The sequence below is a fragment of the Triturus cristatus genome, chromosome 3_2, assembly GCF_964204655.1.
Source record: "Triturus cristatus chromosome 3_2, aTriCri1.1, whole genome shotgun sequence".
NCBI lineage: Eukaryota > Metazoa > Chordata > Amphibia > Caudata > Salamandridae > Triturus > Triturus cristatus.
Genome location: NC_140584.1, coordinates 576,705,943 through 576,716,087, shown reverse-complemented (window position 1 = coordinate 576,716,087; position 10,145 = coordinate 576,705,943). Strand labels below are relative to the sequence as shown.

Sequence of the window (10,145 nt, the reverse complement as noted above, 5' to 3'; positions counted from 1 at the left end):
TGTGTTACGAGTTACACACAGTTGCATCCTTTGTGACTTCTCAACACCTACCCCTTGTCACTTTCACTCAACTGAAACAGATATGTGAGAAAATGTTCAACTATCTGTGTGGTACGTGTATTGGCAGAGCAAATCAACTTCCAGGAATTATTCCATTTTAGGAGTTTGCACAACAAGAAATGTCGGCAATATGCTGAGTTTAAATTAATTAAGAAGCCATCGTTATGTAATAATTATTATTCTGGAAGTTGTATTTTTAATTCGTGCACAAGACTAGAGCCCGGCGCAACCATTCCTACTTCACAAATGTTGATTCGTCCTAACAGCGTGCACGCGCCTCCTTAAGCTTAAGTGCTTCTGTGATGTGGTCCATGGTTTTCACTCCTGTGGAATGGATTTTGGTGTGATCATAAGCTTGCATGTATCAAGGAAAGCTATTGCGCACCTAGTCTGTGGGTAGAGAGCAGTTTTGAGTGATGCTTGAGGCAAGATGTATTTACAAAAGTGTCTGTTTAATAAAAATTTACATGGTCACCCAATATCTGTTGCAGAAATTAACTATCTTTGTAGAATTCCGCATGGGTTGTAGCAGCACTAACTAACCTTTGTCTCCAGACTAGAGAGACGAGCAAGCGTTATACTAGTACTGTGTGGTTCAGTCTTTATACACAATGAGTACTAATAATGAATTGGGCAGACGTAACGTTTGTAGTTAAAGCACGGGCTAACCTTAAAATTGGCATCAAGGGCTCTCTGAGTCTGAGAAACCATCCAGTCACAATTTGCTCCTTATAGATACAAATCTTAAATTTCTTTTATAGGTAACTTGCAGGTGCAGCGTCCTTGTGTATGCCTAGTACTGAGTGACAGTGAGATATACTGCAGTGATGGACACGTTTTTGAAAAGGAAACAACTGGACTCTGAACAAAATTTGGAGCCGGATGAGAGCCCAAGTATGAGTGGGGATCAAAAGAAAGCAAAGATGGTTAGCTCAAGCAAATTCTCTGGCACAAGGCAATATAGCGAAAGCTATATTTCATTTGGATTTACTGTCACCGGAGATGCAAACAAACCAACTCCACTGTGCGTGGTGTGTGGTGAAAAGCTAGCTAACAGTGCTATGGTCCCAAGCAAACTTAAACGCCATCTCCAAACAAAACACCCTTTGCTTCAAAACAAGAATGCAGACTATTTTGTTCGCCTGCGCGAAAACACAGAGAAACAGGCAACTTTCATGAGAAAAACCACAAAGGTAAATGAAAGAGCTCTTAAAGCTAGCTATCAAGTTGCTGAACTTATAGCCAAGTCAAAAAAGTCGCACACTGTGGCAGAGACATTAATACTTCCCGCCTGCAAAGCTATTGTAGAGGAGATGCTCGGACCTGAAGCAGCTAAGGAAATAGCCAAAGTCCCTCTCTCAGACAACACAATTTCCAGACGTATTAATGACATGTCTGCAGACATCGAAAGTGTGGTTTTGGAAAAGATCTGTATCAGTGAGAAATTTGCATTGCAACTTGACGAGTCTACTTATATCTGTGGACATGCTCAACTCTTGGCCAATGTGCGTTTTGTTGATGGTGATGCAATTAGAGAAAACTTCTTTTTTTGCAAGGCATTGCCAGAAAAAACAACAGGAGAAGAAATTTTTCGGGTCACATCAGAATACCTTGAACAAGGAGGACTTAAGTGGGAAAACTGCACAAGTGTCTGCACCGATGGAGCTGCAGCCATGGTCGGGCGCACCAAAGGCTTTGTAAGCAGAGTGAAGGAAAGAAATCCAGATGTGATTGTTACGCATTGTTTTTTACACCGTGAGGCCCTCGTAGCCAAGACTTTACCAGCAGACCTAGTTCATGTGTTGGATGATGTTGTGCGCATGGTAAACTTTGTAAAGTCACGACCCCTGAAAAGTCACATATTTGCAGCTTTGTGTGAGGAGATGGGAGCGAAGCATAAAACCTTGCTGTTTCATACAGAGGTCCGGTGGTTGTCGCGTGGCAAGGTCTTGGTTCGTGTGTATGAGCTGCGGGAGGAACTTAAAGTGTTTCTGACAAATGAGAGGCCAGATTACGCAAAGCTGTTTGCAAGTGATGAGTGGTGTGCAAGGCTGGCATACCTGGCAGATATATTTCATCATCTGAATGAACTGAACACACGAATGCAAGGCCGAAATGAAAACCTGCTTACAAGTACAGATAAAATAAATGGATTCCGTTCAAAGGTGCAACTCTGGCATCAACACGTGGAAAGTGGCAATCTTGAAATGTTCACACTCACCAAGCAATGGCAAGGTGTTCACACTGCTGCACTGTGTGAGATAATAGTTAAACATTTAAAAACTCTCGAGGAGAGGTTGTCATTTTATTTCTCTTCAGTCTCCACTGAATGCCTTGACTGGGTTAGGGACCCTTATAGCTCAGCATCAGTTGGTGGAAAGGACATGACTTTACAGGAGCAGGAGGAACTAACTGAACTGAGGCAAAATCGTGGTTTCAAGCTAAGATTTGCTGATCTACCTTTGGATAGTTTTTGGTTGGATACTGCCAAGGAGTTCCCCCTTCTGGCAAACAAAGCTATTTTGACATTGCTCCCATTTTCCACTACATATCTGTGTGAGATGAGCTTTTCAAGCATGATTGCTATAAAATTAAATACAGAGAGAGACTGAGAGCTGTTGACGAAGAGCTACGTGTGTGTCTTTCTTCGATTCCAGCCAGAATATCAGCTTTGTGTTCAGCCAAACAGGCCCAGGTTGCGCACTGATCAATAAGTATTTTATAATTTTTCATATTTCTGTTTACTTACTATTTCATAATAAAGTAATTATAAAATACTTTCTTTGTGTTTATTTGATTCCTATTCAAGAGAATTACTTTATATATAGTCAATCTAGGCACAGAGTTACATTTTTTAACATTTTCTAATGGTGGTGTGCCTCGTGATTTTTTTCATGAAACAAGTGTGCCTTTGCCCAAAAAAGGTTGAAAAACACTGCGTTACAGCTTGTGGGACAGTTCTTGCTGCTTTCGTTGTGGGGTTGAGGGACTGGGGCTGGGACATGTGGCTTGGTTCTGCCCTGATGTGCAGCGCTTCTGGGCCACAGTTTTGAGGGAATTACGCAACATCACTGGTGAGAGCATTGCATCAACCCCCTTACTAACGTTACTGGCCTATGACCGAGATGTCTCAAACACCTGTGGGGGCTTGGTGGCCCTGGGTCTACTGCCAGCAATGCGTAGGATATTGATGCGTTGGGCAAAGGGGCCATTACTGACACTCCAGGACTGGCATGGTATATGCAATACACAATCAGATGCTTACTACATACTTAGGGCCTCATTTATGAAAAGTGACGCATCTCTGCGAGAAAACAGCGATGCGTCGCTTTTCACTGCGCCCTCCTTGCGACACCAATGATGCGTCATATTTACAGTATGACGCATCATGTCGCAAGGAGTTACAGATACGTCAATATTTCTGACGTATCTGTAGGTGCAAAAATGACGCATTTCTGGAGTGTGTCACAAAAGTGACGCAACTCCAGCAATGGATCATTACACATGGGCAAGTCTCATGTGAAATGTGCCTGCGTCAGTCTTACGCCTGCCATGAGGCAGGCATAAGATATTGACGCATTTGCGTCCTAGAAGTGGCGCAGTGAAATCTTATAGATTTCACTGCGTCACTTCTACGACCCTTTCGTGCGTCAGAAAGCCCCCCTTGCATACATTATACCTGGCACAGGTATAATGTGGCGCAGGGGTTTACAAAGTGACGCATCTACCTAGATGCGTCACTTTGTGAATATGATGCAACAAGGCAAATTTTTTACGCTGCTGGTGCGTCACAAAAAGTGACGCACCGGGGGCGCAAAAGTGACACAAGGGCTCATAAATAAGCCCCTTAATGCCTATCTCCAGCCGCCCAAGGAATATCTGAAGGCCCTATCAGGCGTTTCTTGTGAGTGCGGAAAATGCTGGGGATGTGGAGACAGAGAAGGGTGCTGGAGCGCTGTTGATAATGAACTGAGTCAGACACCAGTAGCCTATTAGACGGATGGTATGGTGTGGTAAACAGCGTTAACCCCGAAACTTTTTCAACGCAGGGAATCACAACGCGGTTGTTACAACGACAGCGTTGTGATTCCGCATACCATTACTCTGCATGTTGAAACAACGACTTGCGGAGGGGGGGTGTTGGATTTAAAATCCAACACCTTCCCTAGTGTCCACACAGACTGGAGTTGGAATAGTAAATTATACTATTCCAACATCCAGCGCCCCCCTCCCATGGTATGCGGAATCACAACGCGGTTGTTGTAACAACCGCGTTGTGATTCCCTGCAGGGAAAAAGGCTGCGGAATAACGTCATAGATTCGTATGGTGTGCATCATACAGTGTCAAACGACCTCGAGATGCGCCAATAGCACTTGGGTACAGTACTTACTATAAAGAGATCTGCAGCTGGGGCTCCTGGGCGGGGAGCCATGAGTGATGCGGAGATTGTGCTTACAATGTTGCTGGATGTTGCAGTACATTACACCATGTGCTCCTAGCAATACCCTGACCATTGTGCTGTCCTCAAATTGTCTGCGCTTACTGCACTAATGGACTATGTACCTTGCCAGTGCTTTTTATGCCGTTATATGATGTATGGTTGTTAAAAAATGAAAATAAAGTTAAAAACATATATATATATATATATATATATATATATATATATATATATATATATATATATATATATATAGTTGCTTAATCATTTTTCGAGCTGGTCCCATTCCTGAGATGCAGTATTACTATTTTAATCTGTGCTCTGGTTGTCTACAGAGGACAGCTATGCCTGCCACAATGAAAATTGCTTTTTGAACCTCATCGCTATAGGGACATGGTAATATTAATGTTCCACATTCTCCACGTTTAAATACCATGCACACTATCTTGGGACTACAAGGCCTACTTAGAGGTGACTTGTTAATATTTAAAAGGGAGATTTTCTCCTCTCAAAAAGGTAATTTTGACAGGTCGTGCTGCAGGTTTTAAACTGCTACGGTCAGGCTCCAATAGTAGGCTTGAAGCCATGGTGGCACCACCTCTGTAGTAGATGGCACAATAGGTGCTGCAGTCCACGCTCTGGGTGCACGTTGTACCATATACAAGGGACATAAAATTAAGTTAAATATACCAATTGGGAATATGCCAATTAGGTCATTTCTAAAAGGGTGAACACAGCCACTTTACTACTGGTTAGCAGGGGTAACGTGCACAGAGGTCTTAAGCCATCAAAAATAGAGTCCAGCAAAAGGTGAAAAATCTGCAGTGACTATGCAAGGTGGATTTCCTACAGGTTTGTGTTACAGCTTAAAGTTATTGTTTGTACTGGACATTGACTTATTTCAAAAGTTGAATGCTAAGCCTTACTGAACCCACATCCTGCATGGATGAAGATCGAACGGATCTCTGTGAGTAATCTCAGTTCTCCAAGTTCCTCAGCCTGACAGATTATCAGACTGTTGCCTGTACTGTTGTGGAAGTAAGACTTCTAGGGGTGTTTGTTTCATGTTAATTGTATTGCCGGTGTCCTTAGCACCTGGAAGGTCTGCCCCAAACCCCGCCACTTACTGCTGCATTCAGTTCAGTTTTACAGTTATAACTAATCTGAGCTCTGCATGCAATCGGACTAATGAGAATACTTATGCATTCTATGATACCTACTTTAATGACATCTGCGTGACCGACGTCACTTCCCATATGATGCACTATGCGCAGCCTGAAACTGAAAGCATATACAACTCTTCTCAAACAATGCAGACTTCAAGAACATGAAATATAAATAACTGGTATATTGCACAATTGGTTTATTCACATCAGACCCACGTGCACACCCAGCAGCACAGTATGGTATGGGTATTGATGTAGCGCTTTCTACACTTGACGAGGAACTGAATTGCTTTGGGACAGGTATCATACTCTGTGAGAGCTCAATGTGAGAGTACAGTTAGTCAAGTAACTTCCGTTCAATGACATGCAATCTAAATGTTCTTCTCAGCAAAACAACTCATGCTTTTGTGGGTTGCAAAAGTGATGCCATTTGCATGTCAGTCAGTTAATACAATGCTTCCAATCTGTACTAACAGTGCCATGAACTGGATTGTCATGCCTTCTTCCAATCAGGGAAATAGAAAATTCGTTGCTGGCAGTGGCGTAACGAAACTTGAGGAGGCCCCCTCCCCACGGCCGCCCGGCCCACCACCTACCACTTTGCCCTACCTCTCAGAAATCTAGTATATTTTGATTTGAAACCTCTAACATTTAAATGAAATGCCTCTATATTGTCTTTCTCTAAGTTCTGAAAGAAACACTCTTAACATACAAGCTGTGCCATTTGTACCAATACTGTCAAAAGCAGATTATTTAACTGAGGCAGCAATTAGAACAATGCCAAGGAGCGATCCTATTGTCTCAGCAACACTATGGCTGAAGAACAACTATTAAGGCTCTAAAATAGAATTGACATTAATGGACAATAACTTAAAACTTTGAAAGACAAACCAAAGCCTGCAATTCCATAAAACTCGACTGGCAATATACATGAGAAGTACACAAGATATAACTCAGTATTGAGCGAAAGTCAAGAGAAATAGACTGGCATTTTTCTTTTGGCAACCCTACTTTATATTTCTTTTCATGAAATGCATTCTCACTGTCACACTACAGCAGAAAATGTAAATTTCAAATGTAAGGAATAGGCAGAGTGGGGGACCAGGGGGTACTGGAACCAGAAAAAAACTAAGCCTCTGTAACCAGTTTACAAAGGTATGTAAATATGCAAATGGTCTCTGGCCTCGAGGGAGTTGCCTTCAACCCCCTTGCTTCTGGGTCTGGAAGCTCAGGTCACCTGCACTCACCGCCCGCGGCACGCACCATTTAATTTATGAGGTAGGACTGTTATGAGGCAACTCACTGGTGCAACCAACGCCGGCGAGAGAGTGTAGTTCTGCCTGTGTGTGCTACGGCGCTGATGGGGCTCCTGGAGACTGGAAAACGGGGGCTGCTGGGGGCATAGCTGCCAAGGTTTCAGATTGCCATGTGCGACTGTTGTTGATGTAAGTTGCATCCCCTGTCAGTAATCTCTGACATACACAGATAATTCTCTGCCAACCCTAGCTTGAATTTTAGCTTTCATGTGTGCTCCCTTTGCCCCCATGCTCCCTCATCCCCCCCCTATATGTTATATTTCTCTGCTTGTGATACTTTACTGTTTGTACTGTTTCTCTATGATGTTTTTTTTTCCTGTTAACCATGTAAAGCGCTCTGATACCCTCATGGGTCATGTTCGCGCTCTATAAAACACTAAAATAAATAAATAAATAAATAAATAAATTCATTTTTCTAATAAAAACTTTATGGACTTAATCGAAATGTGAAACTGAGTTTTCTTTGCCCGGAGGCAGTCACAGGAGCAATGTTAGTTTTTGCAGGCCCCTCTGTCAGAATATTGGGACTATATTGGGACCTCATTTTCACTGCAACACTGAGAACCTTCACATTCCACCACAGTCCCAGCCCTGATTGGGCCTGACAGTAGCTTCCCTCTGGTGGCCACAGGCAAAGCCTTTCCCTTCTCAAGTAAGATGACCAACACGTCTTTCTCAACAAAGATGATTCCCATTTCACCTCTCTGGAGAATGGGTGTAGTCAAAAATCTTTAATTCATGTAACCATGCTACAAATTCTCCCTTCTTACTCAATCAATGTGTTGTAAATACCAAAATCCAAGAGCTGGCAGTTGCAAACTCTCGGAGCTGACTCAAAGGGAGAGGATAGTCAGCATACATTTCTCACCAGTGTTTCAAGGGTCATCTTACAGCGGCAACGTGTTTTACACAAGTCCTCAGAGCGCACACAACATAGGACCACTACAGCCTGCACCTTCTACTAAAGATGAGCCACTGTGCAGATTAATTAAAGAATTACTACGTTCTGCGAACTGAATCAGCTGAAGCAATAACTACATCCTTCTAAGTAGCAGTAAAAGACATCATTCCAAATCTTCCTTTGGGACACGAGTTCCTCTACCTAAACCATTCTTCAAATAATATATTTTACAGCCTAGTAATAAAGGGGAGCACTGTGCGTTAGCCATCAGTCGAATTACTGCTAAAAAGAATCCAGTTGTACCGATGCCGTGAGGCGAGAAATGATCACCTCGTCAATTTATGCCAGATCACCAATGAAGGACAAGACGTCACCAGACAATCCTCGTGAGGCCCACAGAGGGGGGCCAGAAACAGTTCACAGAAGGACCCCACACTTACACCACAGGAAATATCTTCATCCAAAAGCAGCTTCACTAAACAATGGCGGAACCTGCAAACAAGCACACAATGTCCTACCAGCCCTGTGCCGGGGCAGGGCTGAGAGCTCCAGAAGAGGCTGTCCAGTCTACTGTACGTCACTGGTGTAACCACTAAAAAACACAGGGTGCATCCCTCGGCGGAAGTGCCTACTGTGTGATCTACCATTGTAGGTAAGGTCCTGTCTTCATAGTAGCCCCAGAAACGGCTGACCGCTGAATGAGCAGAGAAGAGGGACTGGCTGAGTGCTCCGGACTGGCCTCCGAGTAAGGTGAACTGTCCACCTCACTGTAATGTTCTTGAGAGGAGCAGGGAGTTCTGCGTGTTGCATTGACTTCTCTTGGACTGAAAAGCATGGGCGACACTTACAGCTCGCCAGGGGTAGCTGCTGCGACACCTGGCTAGCCCCTTGCGACCCCTGGCACTGCCTTTGCGACCCCTGGCCCCAAAGGTGGCAAACACAGTGCCAGGAAATGTGGGGCAACTAATCCTTATAGGCATTGGTTGGTTGGCTGGCGATCCAATTTCTTTGTTTTGTGTCAATTTTGTATTGCACCAATAGTGAATAATATTATATTATTCACTATTAGTGTATTAAAAATGAAGTAGAATTAGCTCGAATATAACCCTCCACGGCAATGGAGGTAAATAAAAAATCCTTTAAAATGTATGTTGTGTGTGTGCTTGTGGGTGAAAGTGTTTATGTGAGAGACAGTGTGTGTTTGTGTGAATGTGTGTAAATGTGTAGGTGTGAGTGAAAGTAAAGGTCAAATGGTGTGTGACGTTGCTTGTGATGTCGTTTCCAATACGCCTGTTGTTTTGGTGAAATTATGTCCATTCTGAAAAGCTGCCTTTCTCTAGATGGGCTGCGCCTGCTGTCAGTCATCCCTGAGGAGAGGAAGATCTTGCCGCAGAAGTGTTTCAGTGCCCTCTCTGTGGTTCCGCCATTGAACTGGCCCTCGTGCCTCTAACACACAGAGAATAAACAGTGGCATAACGCAAAATTATAGCCCCCCTACAGAACGTGATAACAGGCCCTAGTCTCAGATATCTCCCAAATATTCATAAGCTCTGGGCTGAATAGGGTTCCCCTGAAGGATGGTGGGAGGGCGCACCACAAGGGTAACAGGAGCTGCAGGGGCCTGTGTTATGCCCCAGAGAGGAAATATTCGTAACTCAGACAGTTGAGCAATATTTGGCCTGCCAGACTGTTGTCTAAATCAAATGCTCCCAATGGTTTTAAAAAAAACGGCTACCTTTATCTTAAAAGTGGACCCTGAACTTCGCCGTGTTCATTCTTTTTCACAGTGCCTCAGTGTAAAGGCCTGCAAGACGACACCAGGCCTGTTTGCTGCACATGCAGAGCTCACTATGCTTGTGAAGTCCCACCAGGAAACAGGGTATCCAATCTCGGACCGGGCATATACCTAGGCACCTGTACTCTCCTCTGTGCTAGGACTCCAGGGCCACGGATCCTCCATTTTATTGCGAGCTGTCCGTACTGGCTGAAGCAGCAGCTTTCAGCAGAGGCCCAATGCTGTGGCATACTGTACAAGTAAGGTTCTCTTCTCCCCCTTGCTTCAGCCTCACCTCCTGCTGTCCTCGCCACTCATCAGCTGCTGAGACCCAGACCTTCAACCATTCCTCATTCCATGTTTAGGCTTGGCTGGCTTACGTTCTGCAACAATCTGCCTCCCTGGCTCCCCTCCCTCAATGGACCCCCCCACTCCTTGTGGCCCCTAACTGAATATCATAACTTGAGGTCACCTTTTCTATCTAAGTGA

General features: G+C 44.1%; 1 protein-coding gene across 1 annotated transcript; it reads left to right on the top strand.

Annotated features, from left to right (window-relative positions):
• The first annotated feature begins 887 nt into the window (after positions 1-887).
• Positions 888-9,792, top strand: LOC146857728 (zinc finger BED domain-containing protein 5-like). Its single transcript, XM_085647070.1, has 2 exons — positions 888-1,757; positions 9,670-9,792. Exons 1-2 carry the CDS (start codon positions 888-890, stop codon positions 9,790-9,792), a joined length of 993 nt encoding a protein of 330 aa, XP_085503196.1.
• The last annotated feature ends 353 nt before the right edge of the window (positions 9,793-10,145 follow it).

Bases quoted from the DNA above. Each gene is read 5' to 3' on its own strand.
- LOC146857728 (XM_085647070.1), top strand. From the start codon at position 888: ATGGACACGTTTTTGAAAAGGAAACAACTGGACTCTGAACAAAATTTG. The intron at 1,758-9,669 runs GTAAGCAGAGTG...TCTTTTTCACAG, and splicing joins TCGGGCGCACCAAAGGCTTT to TGCCTCAGTGTAAAGGCCTG.